The 18112-nt window shown below is 45.8% G+C and overlaps 1 protein-coding gene across 1 annotated transcript in view; it reads left to right on the top strand.

Moving 5' to 3' along the window:
* The first annotated feature begins 496 nt into the window (after window positions 1-496).
* MLXIP (MLX interacting protein) overlaps window positions 497-18112 on the top strand; it is a 64640-nt gene continuing 47024 nt past the window's right edge. Inside the window, exon 1 of the mRNA XM_036929504.2 lies at window positions 497-1047. Coding sequence (XP_036785399.2) covers window positions 635-1047 — 413 coding nt within the window. The 5' untranslated portion in view covers window positions 497-634. The remainder of the gene's footprint in view (window positions 1048-18112) is intronic.

An 18112-nucleotide genomic window follows, 5' to 3' on the forward strand; every position in this document is an offset into this window, starting at 1 on the left:
GAAAAATCCCTTTGGTATTCACCGACTCAAGTCTTCTCATTAATAAAATGGGGACAATAAACACAGCGCCCGGCAACATCAGGGATGAGGGCATAGTTCCGGGACCCGCAGGAGAAAGGGGAGCCCGGGAGAAGAGGAACCCCCACTCCCACCCACCATGTGGAGCGCCCGCCCCGCCTGCAGCGAGGCCACAGGGCGAGTCCCCGGAGCGCGGGGCGGGGCCGGCACGGCCCTCTCGGCTAAGGCCTGTCCTAGGCCAGGACGCTGGCGAGCGGCACCACCTGGCCTCAGCGTCCTGACATCCCCGGCAGCCGGAGGGGAGGGGGAGACGGGGGCGTGGCCGGGGCGTGGTCTCTGTTCCCCCGAACACACACCTTTTTTTTATTTGCCTAGACAGGGAAAGGCTCTGCTGCGCCTTTAAGAGGCCGACGCGGGCAGCCGATTGGCCGAGACGCTCCGTGATGTCACGCCGGGGCTGGCGCCGCGGCGCCCGAGCGGCCCATGCCTCCCCCTCCCGCCCCGCGGCGCGTTCGCGGACAGTCCGCGCGCGGGCCCGGCCGGGCCGGCGCCCCCCTCCGCCTCTCCCGCTCGCGTCGCCCCGGGTCTCCGGGGATGCCCCCAGTCGGGCCCCTCCATGGCCGCCGACGTCTTCATGTGCTCCCCGCGCCGGACTGGCGGCCGGGGCCGCGCGGCGCTGCTCAAGCCCCCGGTGCCCGAGGACGACGACGATTCGGACCCGGATGAGCCGTCCCCGCCGCCCGCCTGCGGCGTGGCCGCCCCGGCGCGGGCCCCCGCGAACGTCGTGCCGCCGCCGCCCCGGGCCGGGCCGGGCCGCGAGGAGCCCCCGCGCCGCCAGCAGATCATCCACAGCGGCCACTTCATGGTGTCGTCGCCGCACCGCGAGCACCCGCCCAAGAAAGGCTACGATTTTGACACGGTCAACAAGCAGACGTGCCAGACCTACAGCTTCGGCAAGACCAGCTCCTGCCACCTGTCCATCGACGCCTCGCTCACCAAGCTATTCGAGTGCATGACCCTGGCCTACAGGTAGGGACCCAGCGACCCTCGGCGGGCCCGCCTCCCGAGCGGGGCCCCCTTGACAAAACAAGCGAGGAGGGCTGGGCCGCCGGGGGACCTCTTGGCTTCACGCGTTCCCCTTGGGTCCAACCGCACTGGGAGGGTTTATGGGTCCGGGGTCCCCAGTGGAGGCAGGGGCCGGAGTCCTGGCCTCTTCTCCTGTCGCAGTGTTCGGGTTCTTCCGGCTCCACGTTTCCCATACAGGCCTTCCCCTCCCATGTCCCGAGGCCACCGTTTTTGAACAAGAGGTTGTAAGTACAGGCTGAACCTTGTGTTGCTTGATTCTCCACTCCTTCTCCCAAAAGCTTTGGTGTTTCCAACAATATCTGGTAGTGGTTAAGAACACCTGTCCGGGGGCGGCTTAGGCACTCCTTCCAGTATTTCGTCGTTGTCTAAGATGTCGGAGCGTGTTTTCTCCTGTAAGGAGGGGGTGACAGTGGTTTCTTCGTCCATTTGGCTGTTGTGGGGATGGATAGAGATGGGTGAAGTGCTTATTCCAGTGCCTGGCTCATAGTTAAATGGTCCCTAAATGTTAGCTACTTATTGTCCCAGCAGAGGAAGGCTGGGTCCCCTCACATCCGCTGTATTGGGAAGCCCGCTCTCAACTTCGGGAGGGGCCTGGGTGCCTCCTAGGAAGACTTTTGTAGCCACAGCTGTTGGATGTGCAGCCTGTCCTCCAGGCAAGTTGGAGGGATTCTCTGGCCAGCCCTGAAACATTATATGGAGATATCAGTGTTTAGGGCAGGCATCCCAGACACCATCCGGACGTGTGGATTCAGCTCTGGGCGGAGATCCCTTTTATTTAAGTCATAGAAATGCCGGGCCCTCATGGGTTAAACTGTCTTTCCACTGTCCCTTCCTTCCTTAGTGTGTATGTTAGGTATTTGCTTGAGGTAACTTCTGCCTCAGCAAGAGTTTTCTTGGACTAGCTGCAATGCAGATGAGCCCAGTCCTGCACAAAGCTCGTGATAGGATCTGTGCTGAGTGGTTATTGCATTAGTAACGACTGGCTAGGGCTGCCTTAGGTCCACTTTGCCGGCAGCACAGAAAAAGTTTTCCTAGGAGACTCCAGAAACAGTATAGAATAGGAACATTCACCCCACCCCTTGTTTTAGAAAGTCCCACACCCCTAATATATCCAAGTTTAAACATTACACCGTTACCTGAAGTTAAAACACCATAGATACTTGGCTGGGGTAAGGGGATGGAGTTTTCCCCCTCTGGAATAAATAATTAGTCAACTTGTTCCTTTGTTATGTTCCTGAAACCAGCACTCTCCCCCCAACCCCCCACTTCCCCTCTTGACGGTTTCCCTGATGGTTTGTTTGCCACATGGTTACAGGACATTACCCATAGCTCTCTTCCCATTCCCCTTGCGTGGCACATTGGTTTGGCTCTGCCCTGATTCTCTTGTCTTGCCAGTTTGAGCTGGCACTGAGCCTTTGTAGATGTTCTGTTTTTTAAAAAACAAATGGTATTGAGATTGCAGCTTTCTGCCTTCTTTTTAGCCCAGTTTGCTGAGTCTCAAATTTTGAGCACTTCATTAGAGTCAAACCCAACTAGATTGTAGCATGTTACACTTTGAGAGAGCCCTTTCGAACAACACTAGAGGTGAAAGACAGGAATGCATTTTATTAAGAGAACTTAATACTCTCCTTTATTTTAATACAAACTTATTCATGTACAGGGAGAGAAGGGATAATTGAGTAGCAGGAGGCATGGGCTAGAAAGTTCTCACCTAAGCTCTGCCAAAGGAAAAATAAAGTATTCTCCCCTTTGCCCTTGGTTTGGGTAACCTAAAGGCATATTATTAAATAACATCAAAGAACTTTAGTAATGGCATTTACCCCCACTTCTTCCAGAAATATTTTGTCAGCTGTCCATTGCTCAGTTAACTTTCTTGATTGCAAAATGCACCCTTAATTTGGTTCTGGGCTTACCTTGCTCTCCAAGACCTCTGGCCCCACTGGCTGTCCTGCTTTGCTATTACTCCCCATGCACAAGTCCTGCCACTGCAGGACCTGATGGGTATCTGCTTAGTAATTCTCATGAAGATGCTCTTTGTCTGTGTGTGAAGCTGATTTGGACTGCCCTCAAGCTGAGTTGGCAGTGTGGAACTTTGGTACAGATGGAAGAATGACTCCAAACCAGTTGTCAGGGCTGTAACCTCTGGCACAGAAAGCAGCTAAGAACTGAAGTCGTTTCTGACCTTAGCTGTCCTGTCGTGACCACTGACTGGCTTTCAGAGAAGTAGCATTGAGATGAGGGGCAGGGAGGAAAGAGGACTTAACCTCAGAGGTGGTCCGACCTCCCTTGAGCCTTTACTGTTTTCCAGGTTTTTTCCTCCTCCTTTGGCGGAGGGGAAGGCCAGCTGGCCCTCTTTTATGTGTGACTGTTTCTGGCCTAGGCTTTTTTCTAACTTAAACTTCCTGTCTGCCCCAGCCTCTTCATTCTAGCTGCCTAACTCTCCCTGGTACACTCTGTGCTTTTTTTTTTTTTCTTTTGGTTCAGTGTTTCCTGTTAACTGCTGCCTCCCAGCTGTTTCTAGGCGAGGTTCAACAGCTCTTTGGGGGAGGAACTAAGTTCAGGGGAAGTTGTGGTTATTTTTACCCCACTCCTGTGAAGTGGTCTAGGGATTCTGAACTTGATCTGTTCTTGAACATGCAAAGTATTGGCTCCTGAAGGGTCTTTTGCTAAACTGTCTTTGGGTGGGAGACTATGGTGTTTGAGGACCCGGGACTTCGTGTGAGTGGAAGGAACTGTGGTTGGGATTCCTGCTTCTGCAGCTGGCCTTGACATTCATGTCCTTTCCACTCTGTGATGCTAAGTAGCCCTATAGTTAAATGTCTTGATTTGGTCTTAGCACATGTGCTCAATTACAGGACGTTTTACTGGGGGAAAAGTTGCTTTTCCCCAGGGCAAAGCTTAGGTGATAAGTGATGGGACAGAAGGAAGCCTGTGGCTTACATTTTCTAAGTCTTCCTGTTGCCACTGTAAAATTGGGAGGATAAAGCTTCTGTGCAGGGTGGATGTGAGGATTAACTGGGATTATGTCTGTGAATGTGTCTAGTACCTTGCAAAAAGAGGCAAGACGAGGTTTGATAGGCTGAATCCAATTCTGAGTCCTCATTCAATTGACATTTATCAGGAATCCAAGTTTCTTATGTGTAAACTGAAGAAATAATGTATCCGGCTGGGTTTTTTTTAGTGTGGCTTTCAACTGCCTGCTTGACAAATACTAAATAGGAGCCTTCTTGGTTTGCCCATACTTTCTAAGGCTCCACAATGGAGCTCTGCACTCTAGAACATGGTTCATGGTTCTTGCCCTCTGAACATGTTAAGGAGTGTCACGCATGTAAATCACCCCCACAGAATCTGAACACATCTAGTGTATAGCTTTTTGTGGTTGGTTTTGGTTTAATTTCTCTACCTTTTCATGTAACTATTAGGGAGCCTCAGCGTTAATGTCTCAGCAGGTGTAAGAGGGTCTTTTTCTGTATTTAGATACAAGTGGTAGCTTTCTGGATGGTGGGTTTCTGCTTCAGTGGATATTTGAGGAGACCTTTTAATTTTGACATGTAAAATAGCCTTGGGAGATAAATTTCTAGAATGTAGCCCCCTGTACATATGTTCTGTATAGTAGTAGCCTTCTGTTTTTGACTTAAGGGGGAATCTCTGCTAGACTTAAGAAATAGCAAGGATTAAGGGTTTAGAGCTCTGTGACCCAGAAACTGTTAAGTTTTCAGTAGAGGAACTCTCTAGTGCTAGGTGTGGAACCTAGTTGTAAACGGGAACCATTCTGACAAATGATTAAATTAGTTTTACTCTTCTGCAACCATGGTGAAGATAAGCAGTTTTTCTTCTCTTGCTGTTCCTTTTGTCTTCAATCATGGTATAGTGTGCCGTGCAAGGGTGTGCCCTGGGATAGGAGCCAGGGCTGCAGAGGTGAGCAAGACAGCCTCTGTCCTTGAGGAGCTCACAGACTTGGGGTGGGGCAGATGAATTGTAGAACGGTTAGAAAGGACTGTGATAAAATATGTGAGCCAGTGTGATGGCAGTACTGAGGAAGGTCCCAAGCCGGGACTGAGCGTGTGTTTACATAATTGGGCGGCTCCTGGACATCAGGGTTTAATACTTACCTCCTGTTCCCCACGGGAACTGTCAGAAAGCTGTTCCACAGTGGGAAACCCCAGTGTTCCTTTTCCCTGTCTTCTGCCCTATAGTAGTCCAGGAGCAAATTGCCTTTTTATATATAGGCTGATTGGCTGTTTGCCGTCCTGTCGAAAGGACAAAGAAGGGTGATAAAACTGGGAAGAACCTGGGAGAAAAGGTTAGCGTTGAAGCTGGAGGAAGTTTATTTGCTAGGATGGAGGAGAGCTGAGGATTTACACTAAATAACTAAGCAGCTACTATGTCCTAAAATCTCTGTACAATATCTTACACAACTCTCACAATAGCCTCTCGGGTCAGTGCTGGTAGAATCTTTGTTAAAAAAAGAAAGAAAAAAGAAACTGAGTTTAGAAGTTAATTTGCCCTGTAGCTGAGAGGTGAGGCAACCTGTCCCAGGCAGAGTCTCTCGAGCTGAAAAGTTGCCTCCCTCATCTGCTCACAAAGCCTGCAGTTCTGTTAGGAGGTGAAAGGCCCGGGGAAACCAAGATGGGGAAAAGGAAAGCCTTTTGGCTGCTCCTTGCCCTGTCATGCACTGCCCCTTCCTGCTGATGAAGTCCTACCTTTCTTTTCCTTTAAGATAAGGTTCACACCCCACTGCCATAGTACCTTCCCGAAGGGAGTGGACACCACATTTCTCTCTAAATCCACCACCCTTATTGATTCTGCCTCGCAGTGTTACGTAGACCTGACTCACCATGATTCATGACGTCTTCACCTTTGAGTTTCCCACAGAGCCTGACCGTGTCTGGCACACGCAGCACACACAAGGAATATACATGGAATTGAAAAGGGAGGCTCGGGGACCTGGAAGCCAATATCATAAACTTGCCTCTGGCAAACCCAAGCCTGGTTTATCTTCAGCTGTGCAAAGACAGACCTGGCTGCTGTGGGACAGCACTGGGGGGGTGCTGGCACAGAGTGGGTCACTAGGCCCGGTGCTTTTGTTGGCTGGTGGTTGTGTTGTGGCCCACTTGGCCTGGTATGGTTAGGCAGATTACTGACCACCCCCCAGGATGTCCATGGCCTGATTTCAGAACCTGTGAATATGTCAGCTTCCATGGCAAAGGGGAATTCAGGGCCCTAACCAGCTGCCTTTAAAATGAGAAGATTATTTTGGATTATAATCCCAAGTATGGGGTGGGCCCACTGTCACCACAAGAGTCCTTAAAAATAGAGGAATCAGAAGAGAGAAGCAGAGAGCAGCAGACCTTGGTCAGACATTCAGGCTTTGAAGAGGGAGGAAGGGGCCCTGAGCTCAGGAGTACAGGCTGCCTCTAGAGGCTGGGAGAGGCCATGTAGCAGGGTGTCCGCTGGAGCTTCTGAAGGAACCCACCTCTGCCGACATCTTGATTTTAGCCCACTGAGACCTGTATCAGATTTCTGACCTCAGAATGATAAGATGATAACTTTGTGTGGTTCTAAGCTCGAATTTTGTGGTCATTTGTTACGAAAGCAATAGGAAACTAATACAGACTGGTTTCAAAAGTTTCTTGAGGTGATGTGTCTAAGTACATTATTACCCAGGTCCGTCTTACTCTTCTGCTACCACAGGAGAGCACAGCAGCCCACACTGGAGTTACATCAAGTTATGCTGAGCGTGTTAGGCACCAGTTCAGGGGATCTAGTGATAGGGGAGCCCCCTTATGAAGGGAAAAGTCTGTAAAGTTGGTCTCATACTTGTTTCCCAGAATGACTACTAGAAAAGGGTACAGTAGAAAGTTAATTTTACTCTCATATAATGACTGATGAGACATTCAGAGTGTGAGCTACCTACCATTCTCCAGAATTGAATTACTTTTTGGGCATAATATGTGCAGTCATACAGCAAGTATCTTAGGTGATATTTCCCATCTCCTGTTGGAAATCTGTCTATGGTCAGAAGTCTGGGCCACAGGACTTGTGTTTTAGGCAGAGCTCTTTTGGCTGCAGGGTCAGGGCCCTACTTGTGTTGACCTATGTAATGGGTATTTATTGCAAGGATTGGGAAAGGTGCTGGTAATCACACAATAAATCCAGGATTCCCAGGACTGCTGACTTCAGTGGGGACTGGAGCTGGTTCTAGGCCACTCTAGGTCCTCGGCAGGGGGAGTTTGGCCTTTTTCACTGATTGCCTCCTATTGAGTGACTTGGCTCCTCTCTCAGGCTCTGCTTTTCTTTGCAGTCCTACTCCTGCTGCCATCTGGCTCTCTCACACCTGCTGCCCTGTGTCTCCCCTGCTTCAAAGCTCCTGTGTTTAGGAGCTTCTGCATCTGCCTGAGGAGAGCTTGCTGTGGCCTGTGTTTCACATACAGACCTTGCTTAGAGCTGCTTATTACCATCAGTGCTCTTTGCCAACTGTCTAATTAAATTAGCATCTGGCTCAAATGTTTGAGGGGGAGACCAGCTGGCTCTGCCCTCTCTGCTGAGAACATCTTGGGCCACAGAGCATGAGTCTAGCCAAGGTCTTTGGATTGGTCTCTCTTTCCTTCCAGAAAGATTAATCAGGCCTCTGTTGTGTGCCAGGCCTTGTGTTCTCACCTTGGGGATACAGTAGTAGACACGACGGATTAGTCATCTCCTCATGGGGTTTATATTCTAGCAGGGGAATCGGCAAGCAAATCAGACTTATATTGTTTGCACAGTGAAGAACATAAACCAGGATGAAAGATGGAAAGTATCCGCTGGGGTAGGCAGGCAGATATTTCATCTCAGTTGGTCAGAGAAAGCTCCTGAGGAGGTGACCTTTCAGGTTGAACTGAAACCAGGCTGGATAGTCAGCCAGATGGTGGAGAGCCCAAGGCAGAGGCCCACGGTAGAATGAACTTGGCACATCTGGGGATGGAAAGGAGGCCAACCTGGCTAGAATGTTGAGGGAGGGAGAGTGGCAGGGGATGAAGCGGGAGAGGCAGGGGCTGCGTTGGCCGTGGGATATGGCGTTTATCGCACTGGGGGCACTGCCTGGGAGGTGGCCAACCCAACAGGGCAGCGGCACAGGTGGGGAGAAGTGGCTGGGCTCACGGTGGGTTCTGCACTTGCTGGTGTATTGGACATAGGGGATAAAAGGAAGGAAGGAGCCGATCATTCTGACCCGGAGTCATAGGCTGAAGTGAGGAAGCTGAGGAAGGCCCAGTCAGCGCAGGGCTGGGTGTGGCAGGGACACCGGTAACTGCGCAGGGCTTGGGTGGGTCGGTGGGTTGGGGGCACTGCATGGTCTCCTGTCGGGTTCTCATATTGCCAGAGAGGTTCTCCGCCCAGCCCTGGCCAGTCTGGGCTCCCGGGTTCTCCTGTCCACACCGCTCCACCTTGCCCCCTAATAAACCCTGCTGTGCCATTGAGGAGGCCAACCTGGGAGGGAGGTTTTGGAGTTTCCAGCTGCTGCTGGGAAAGTAGTATTTTTTCCCATGAAATACATACTATTTATTCTGTATCCCAAATGATATTTGTTCTTAGTTGGGTCTGGTTGTGGTAGAGGGTACTGCCTGGTCTCAAAATCCCCCCAAGCAAACTTCCCCAGAGCTTGCATTCCGAATGTATTTGAGCTTACCTGCACCATCAGAAAACTTCTGGAAGGAGGCAGTGTGGTGGAAGGGTTATTTGAGTAGCTCCAGAAGGGCATCCAAGACCTGGAAATATAATTCCAGAAACAGAATTCCTTGCCATTAGCTTTTGAGTCTCAGTAGTGAACATAAAGAACCTGGTTAAGTAGCCGTGAAGAGTAAAAAAACTAAAGGGTAAGAGCTCAGAAACAGGTTTTGGGTTTTTTTCGTTGTACTGCACAGGGGAAACCATGGGAATTTTGGTAGGACAGGTTCCCTGTTGAGGAATATTCTGTGAGTAGGAGGGTCTGTTTTGAAGGCTAGTTATGATTCCTTCCCTCTGCAGCTTGTGGGCATAGGGAAGAAGGTGGCCCTCTTTGAAAAGTCTGTCACCATGAGACAAACTTGGTCATCAAAACAAAAGTCAGCTTCTTATGGAGAAAGTAGGAGAATTAACCTAGTTTCCATATATTATGCAATATTCTAGCTTTTAAAAAACCATCTAAAGAACATTACCATATGCTCCTGTGGTAACTGACCCATTTGCAGGGGGCTGCCTCATCTTATGATTGGCAGTTGGAACCTGGCTAGACAGCTTGATCCTAAGCTTTTTAGAGAAAGATAATTTATAAACCTTTTTGGTTTATTAAAATGAAACAATTTCAATTCTTAAAACAGGATATTATTATATTAGTTTGCTATTTTAAACAATTATTTTCTAGTTGAGTGGCAGGGTCTTTTAAATTATCTCCTTTGTTCTTTAAATTATTGAAACAGGTCTTTCTCTACCTTGAAGCAAGATTCTTTCACCCATTTGTATGGAAAAGTTTTTGTTGTATTTAGAAACTTTATTGAGGTATAATTTATATACCATAAAATGTACTCATCTTAAGTGTACACTTCATTGATTTTTTTAGCTGTGCAATCATTATCATATTCCGTTTTATATTTTTATTTTTATTGAAGTACAGTTGATAGACAATGTTATATTGGTTTCAGGTGTTCAACATAGTGATTCAACAATTACATACTTTGTGAAGTGCTCACCACAGTAAGTATAGTTACCAACTGTTACTGTACAGAGATATTAAAATAATATCAACTATATACCCTATGCTGCACTTTCATCTCTGCGACATACTTATTTTATAATTGGAAGTTTGTTCCTCTTTATCTCCTTCACCTATTTTGCCCATCCCCTTACCATCTCTCCTGTGACAACCATCAGTCTATTCTCTGAGTTTATGAGTCTGTTTTTCTTTTGTTCATTTGTTTTTAGATTCCATGTATAAGTGTAATCATATGATATTTGTCTTCTCTGTCTGACTTACTTCAATTAGCATAATACCTTCTAGGTCCGTCTATGTTGTTGCAAATGTCAAGATTTCATTATTTTTTATGACTGAGTAATAATCCATTGTATATATGTACCACATCTTCTTTATCCACTTATCTATCTTTATTGTGGACACTTAGGTTGCTTCCATATCTTGGCTATTGTAAGTAATGCTGCAATAAACATAGGGGTGCATATATCTCTTCAAATTGGTGATACTGTTTCCTTTGGGTAAATTCCCAGAAGTGGAATTATTGGTTTGCGTGGTATTTCTTTTTTTAACTTTTTGAGAAACCTCCATACTGTTTTCTATAGGAGCAGCACCAATTTACATCCCCACCAACATGTGCAAGGCTTCCCTTTTCTCCACATCCTCGCCGACACTTGTTATTTCTTGTCTTCTTGATACTAGTCACCTCTGACTGGAGGTGGTATCTTACTGTGGTTTTGATTTGCATCTCCCTGATGATTAGTGATGCTGAGCATCTTTTCATGTGTCTGTGGGCCATCTGTATGTCTTCTTTGGAAAAATATCTATCAGGTCCTCTGCCCGTTTTTTAATTGGATTATTTGTTTTTTGGTGTTGAGTGATATGGGTTCTTTATATATTTTAGATATTAGTCCCTTGTCAGATGTATCATTTGCAAATATTTTCTGCCATATTGTAGGTTGCCTTTTTATTTTGTTAATGGTTTTCCTTGATGTGTGGAAACTTTTTAGTTTGATTTAGTCCCACTTGTTCATTTTTGCTTTTGTTTCCCTTGCTGGGGAGACATATCCAGAAAAAACTTACTAATATCAGTGTTCAAGAGTTTACTGTCTGTGTTTTCTTTTAGGAGTTTTATGGTTTCAGATCTTGTATTCAGGTTTTCAGTCCATTTCAAGTTTATTTTTGTGTATGACATAACACAGTGATGCAGTTTCATTCTTGTGCATGTGGCTGTACAATTTTCTCAACACCATTTATCACAGAGACTCTTTCCCATTGTATATTCCTGCCTCCTTTGTCACAGACTGACTGACCATATAATCCACTTTTAGAGCTGGTTTCCATCACCCCCATAACATCTTGTGCCTTTTATGTGTAATCTCAGTTTCCATCTTAGCCCTAGACAACCACTAATCTGCTTTCTGTATCTATGGATTTGCCTTTTCTAGATAGTTCATATAACTGGATCATACCATATGTGGCCTGTGTATCTGGCTCTTTTCACTTAACATAATGTTTTCAAGGACAATCAATGTTGTAGTACATCTCAGTATTTTATTCCTTTTTATTGCTGAATAGTATTCCATTGTATTAATATACCATGTTTTGTTTATCCATTTGTTGATAGATACGTTTTTGAGGGAAGCCTAGTACCCTCGTTACTTGGGCACTGACTTTCCATTTCGCATAATAAAGTTCTACAGATTTAGGTGTGAACTTCCTTATGAAGTGAGAATAAGAAATAGCAGTGAAAAGGGTGGAAAGATTATTGGATTGGACACCACAGGTCAGCAGCATACCCCTTAGTCCCTCTAAATTGTGGTGTCTATAACTGTAAAAATATAAAACAAGATTGAGAAGGGGAGGGAGACCAGCGCCAGGGTTAAACAACCTTATTTTTTTTCCATGGATCTTATGTTTTTGAGGGATATTGCCATAGAACAAATTGTATTCAGCAATAAAAAAGAACAAACTACTGGTATGTGCAACAACATGGATGAATCTCAGAAACATTATGTTGAATGAAATAAGCCTTCCCCGAAAGGATATACTGATCTGTTTACATGCAGTTCTGGAATAGGTGAAACTAAGCTATGGTGAAAAAAGCCACACCAGTACTTGCCTGGAGGAAGGTTGGAGAGGGGCCTGACTGGGAAGAGGCACGAGAGAACTTTCTATCATAACAGTAAATGTGTTGTATCTTGACGAGGATTGTGTGTACATTTGTCAGAACTCATTAAATGGTACTTAAGATTTGTGCATTTTATTATATGTAAATTTACAAAAACCAGAAAGAACCATCGACAGATACTGAACTCAGATTAAGCTGATGCCTGGTTAAGCTGACCTGTAAGGGATGAAGTGCTTATGTCTGCATCTTATTTTGAAATGCTTTAAAATAGTGGCTCTCACACATTTTGGTCTCAGGACCTATTTAAGCTCTTAAATATTGAGAACCCCCAAAGAGCTTTAGTTTGTGTGGATTATAGCTATTGATGTTTACCATATTAGACATGAAAACTGAGAAAAACTTACAATATTTATTATAGCATTTAAAAAAATTATAAACCCATTATGTGTTAACTGTTAACACATTTTGGTAGAAAATAACTGTTTTCCAAATAAACTGAGAAGAGTGACATTGTTTTACACATTTGCACATCTCGAATGTTTGGCTGACATTTACCTAGAAGACAGCTACTGTGCATACCTGTTTTTGCACTCGTCTATTGTATCACGTCTGAAAGACTTCGCTGTACAGTCTTGAGAAAATGAGAGTGAAAAAGGCAAATACAATATTATTTTGAAGATAGGTTCAATATTATGGCTTCCAAAGGGTCTCAGGGACCCTTGGGGGCCTCCAGATCACACTTTGAAGATACTGCTTTAAAAAGAAATAGGATGGATGGATGGCTAGATGAATTTGTGGTAAAGTAAAATCATCAGAGTGTTAATTGTAGCATCCAGGTGGTGGGTACATGGTATTCACTGTACAAATCTTTAAACTTTTCTGTATATTTGAAAATGTTTATAATGTTAGAAAAATGAGAAAAATTGCATTTATTTAAAGAATGTCCACCATGGCTTTATCATAGCCAAATAAATAGTTTTAAAAATATTTAATATAACGGGGAATGACATACTGATACTTCATACAACATGGATTAACCTTGAAAACATTAAGCTATGTTAAAGAAGCCAGACACAGAGGACTGGCTTTTTGTGATCCCACTTACATGAAATGTCCAGAACAGGCAAACCCATAAAACAGGAAGTGAAGTGGTGGTTGCCAGGGGGAGAGAAGAACAGATGGTCACTGCTAAGAGGTATGGGTTTTTCAAGGGAGTGGTGAAAAAGATGTAGAATTAGAGAGTGGTAATGGTTATGCAGCTCTGTGAATATACTAAACACCAATGAACACTTCTAAGGGTAAATTTTACGGCATGTAAATTATGTCTCAATAGAGCTGTTATTTAAAAAAATATTAGAAACACATCAGATTTTTCACATCAATTTTAGGGAATCTGGTTTGGGAAGCACTAAACCATATGATCTTAAAGATCATAAATGTGTCAGTGTCTAGAAAGTCCATAATTCTGTATTTTCCATCTCTTCTGTGTACAGTAAATGAGAAAATGGTTGGGAAAGTGATCTGCCCTAACCATTTCCCCTACATCAAAATTGATTCAGGAATTGGTGTCTCCACCCTGTCCTGTAGCTTGCCAGGTCACCGTCTCTAAGGTTATCCTGTTGTAAGACCTTTTTTCCTCTTCAAGGGTCACAAACTCTAATGCCCACAAAGGCCAGGAATTAAAGCAGGCCATGTATAAGGCCAAGAGGACCTTTTCTATCTTTATTTTCCTCCTTTTGATAAAGTCCTGGTTACAGAGAAATATTTCTTTATAATGAAAACTGTGTAAGCATCATCTGTAATTACTTGGCCTCAGTGGTGGAAATGCAGTAGGGAGTCGTGGGGTCTTTGGCGAACTACAGAGTGTTGGCCTGGTCCACAGCAGTAGCCATCACTCAGCCCAGGTAATTCTTGCTACTTGGGAATGTGAGCCCAGTATTGTAAGATTTGGCGTCTTTGAAAAATTGGAAGGAATCTGAATTTGTATGTGAAGTCTTACTCTTAAATTATGCTTCAGTTTATAACTTTATGTGTGAATTCAGGTATTAATTATTCTGTGGGAATGAATTGAAGCTAGGTTGAATCTAGTTTAGAAGTGAGTCTTGGCCTAAGAGATGAGGAGTGTGTTTTATTGTCTGCCACAGCCAGCTTTGCACAAGTAAAATTCTTCATTCTCTTATACATACCTCTGCCCTGTGCTCTGTTTGAAGTCATAGGACCATAGTCTTTCTGAACACAAAATCTAAGACTGTCTGCCTGGTAAAGCCCACTGGTATCCGTGTTCCTAGTAGACAGTTACTCTGAGTTTTGAGGAGGTTGGGCAGTTATTGTATAATCTTGTCTTGGAGGTAGAGGGTTGATTCTACATTTTGTGATATTCTTGGACTGTAGGTTACTCTTAGCTTTACATTCCAGTTTGGACTCTAACCCCTTAACTTCCCCACCATGCCTGACTGGGGTGGGGCTGTTCTCATAGGGTGATTCTGGGATAAAGGAAAGGGATAATAATTTAACTTAAATCCAAACAGTCAATTTGGTTATAGTTGAAACTAGGACTGAGGAGGCCTCTTAAAGTTTCTAATCTACAGATTTAACATTATATTACATGCCTCTGGTTTTGCTTCTCCAGTGTGTGTGTGTGTGTGTGTGTGTGTGAATGCACACGCACGCACATGTGTATAAGGTGATTTGGAAGGAGCAGACATGCCCACTTTAGCTCCCCCCACCCACCCGATTCATAGCTTGTGCAGCCACCTCCCCACTTTGCACACTTTCCTAACTTACACTTTCTAGCTTTTGGATTTTCCATTAAATAGGTTTATGGTTCCTACATGATGTAAATGGGCTTCTAAGGCCATTGAAATAGAACTTGTATTTATCAGAGTTGCAGTGCTTCCTCTGCTGAGTCTTATTCACTGAAAAAATTGAGGAATTATCCTTCTAAGCTGAGGACCTTACTTTTTGGAATTTGACTGTATTTCCAGGCCTCCTTCCAGGAAAAAAGGAAAAATATATATATCTCCCAATACACAGAGATAACTGCTGTCAGTTCCCTAGTGTTTATCCTTCCAGACCTTGTGGGGTTTTTTGTTTTTTTTTTTCTTTTTTCTTTTTTCTTTTTTAGCATGACCATGTATTTTTTTCCATTTAGTAGACTGTGACCACCTTTCCAAGGCCCAAAATATTCATCTGCAATATTTTTTAGTGGTTGAATAGTGTGGATATAATAGTATTTAACCCCTCTCCATTGGTCATTGAGAATATTTCCTGGTATTTTTGTGTAACTTTCAGGCATTTCTGGGCCCTGTTGTTCATTTCTGTTACCATACCCCAGCTTGGCTGCTTTCTCTGAAAAATGTCTCTCTGCTTCCTCCTTCTTCCTGACAGAAATAACCCTTTACTCTGAGAACCTTTCAGTAGGACTTGAAAAAGGTGTCAGTTGGGATTGCCACATTGGGCACCCCGCCTGCCTGGCCCACCCTCCCACCCTGGTGGATAAGGTGTGAGTAAAGGAACTTGCTGAGCAGGCACATAGCTGAAAAATCAACCTTTGTCCTGTATCCTGGGCTGCTGATAGGAAAGCTCCCTGCATTTTCATATGTGTCCCTACAGCCTGCAGAGGTGCAGAGGTCTCTGCACCTCATCAACATCAGTGCATGGTGTTGATACCTATTGGTAGTGTGCGTTGGTAGGACCAAGGCCTGAGCTTGCATGTCCATGTTGTGCCCTGCTGGTTGAAGCATCCCTGATGCCAACGCTTCACAGCAGTGTGAGCAGGTGAATGCTCTCCTTTGGCTTTTTGCTGTTCCAGAGGCAGGGAGAGCCTTGAGCTTCACAAAGTTTGTGATTCCAGCTGTGAGTCCGCTCCACTGTATGAGCTCACACGTGACGGCAAGCAGTGTGAATGCATGCTCCCATGAGTTACAGAAAGAAAACACTGGCGTGACTTGGTATGTAAAAAGAAGAGCTGACTCAACTCCCTGGAAATCCATTTAAGTACTTAATGTCCCATTGAGTCTGGAGAGGCCAGTCTCTGCCTTTAGCAGCCTTACTTGTCAGTTTGACCAGTTGTGGGGTTTCTGTGGTCCCAGCTCTCTCACATCTCACTGCTGGCAGAGTGAGGGGGAGGTGCTGACTGAGGACATGAAGACTTTGGTTATGTTTTAAAAACTGGATCAGGCCATTATGTCTCCCTAGGCCTAGTGGAGACTTTGGCTGCCCACTTTGGTGTTCATATCTGCCCCTACTGAGGGGTCCGTTTCCAGCCCAGCAGAACCTGACCCCCAGCCTTCTAGCTCTCTCAGGCTGCCTTTATTGGAGCAGTCTCTATTTCCCTTTAGCCTTGCGATTCATGATTTTTCCCCAATGAGAAACCTTGGCAGAAGGCTTTGTCCCATGGGAAATAAACCTTCCAAAAGCAAAGAACCCATCAATCAGCCCAAACTCTGGCCTGTCCTTGGCCCTTGGCAATGTCCTTCCACAGCACCCGAGAGCCAGCAGCCAGGTGGTGCTGGGGAGACTTAGTGTGGTGTGCATGGCCTCACCAGATATTTCCCCCAGCAGCCTGCCAGAGACCTACTGATTACTGAGCAGGCTTGACCTGTATGTAGCCTGCTACTGTTTGCCCACAGTGTGTTTGCTTATCTCTGTTTTTGTGCTTGTTGCTGGCTCCTTGGAGCTATGGGTGTGTTTGTGTAGTGCTTGAGATGGTTGCTGCTGATCAGTAAAATATGGATGAAGTGAGCAGGGCAGGGTGTGGTGTGAGAAATACTGTAATCTGCTGATTTCCCCTCCAGTTCTTTTCTGCAGAGAGAATTTCTGTTTCCTGCCCTAGAGGACCCTGGGATAGCAACTTTCAGGCCCTTGTAAAGCTGGGTGTACCCACCTCGACTCAGTAGCTCTAACTGGGGCTGGGGTATGCTGCCCCTCCAAACTGACTGGAGCATTGACCCAATGGCACTGTAGAAAAACTTGATGTTCTTTGTTGGCTAGAATCACTGGAAATAATATCAGTAAGAGACTCAAGTATATCTTGGGAGCTCTGGCTCCTGGGCAGGAGATCCACAGCTGCAGACCGGCCAGCTCTGGTGATGTGTCATCTCTGAATGGCAGCTGGCCTGCCTCTGTTGTCTCACATGGTTGACTAATGTTGGTTTATGTGTGTAACTCCCATTTCCCTCTTTTTTTGTGTGATGTCTCAAAGTCATGGGGACTAGAGAGTAGAAATTAGGAGAGGAGGGCAGGTTTTTCAGCTGGCTCTTGTTGGGCTGTTGCAGCCTCCTGACAAAGCCATCATTGTTTTGGCTGAAGCAGCAGTTGGTTTGGTTTGAATCGCTCCAGTGCTCTGAAACTGGCTGCTTTTCTTCCACAGCTGCGTTCCTGGGGACGGTGGGAGGAGGACTGCCTGTTCCAGAGGGGAGAGCCTGCTTTCCTTTGCCCTCTCCTCTCAGCAGCATCTTAGCTACTTAGTTCATTCCATTCCAGAATAGACAAGTTGTGTCCCGGCCAGTGGGCATCTCAGGCTGCTTCTGGGCCCCAGCTGAGTCACAGCCATTGTGGCCTCTTGGCTTGGAATCTCCAGGAACCAAGCTGCAAGCTTCACTTGGCACTTGCCCACCCAGGAGACCACCTGCTCTGGCCAGGTTCCCCACCTGCTGTCACCATTGAACAGCTGACCTTCCTGCAGACTTTTTGGCCTGGCGTCTGTCCCTATCCTGTGTACGATGCTTCAAGCTATGGAACTTAATCTGAAGAGTGAACAATTCCGCTGGCTGGACTCCCAAACACAGGCCCGCCCCGCAAGACTGAGTAGAAGCTCAGTGTTTGGGTTCTTTCTGATACCTTTAGGTACATTGTCTTACTTCTATGCCTGGTTCAGTTTCCTGTCTGTGTGGTCAGATTAGTTATACCCAGCTGTCTTTGTGGAAATCCCAGCCTCACCGGCGAGGACAGCAGGAACTTAAGTGGGGGTCAAGGTAGCTCACATAGTGGTAAGAAGATTGATACCTTTCCTCCCAGAATGGGGAATTTTGTTTCTCTGCATTTGAATTGGTAACTCTTCAAATTCAGTGTGGTTGCAAAGTGGCATTTGAAGAGCTTTAGAGAACTGCAAAGCGTGAAGAAAAAAATTTTTTAAGACCCTGGCCTCCGATGGCCAGGCTGAAGTGCTTTTT

Source organism: Manis pentadactyla, chromosome 14, assembly GCF_030020395.1.
Source record: "Manis pentadactyla isolate mManPen7 chromosome 14, mManPen7.hap1, whole genome shotgun sequence".
NCBI lineage: Eukaryota > Metazoa > Chordata > Mammalia > Pholidota > Manidae > Manis > Manis pentadactyla.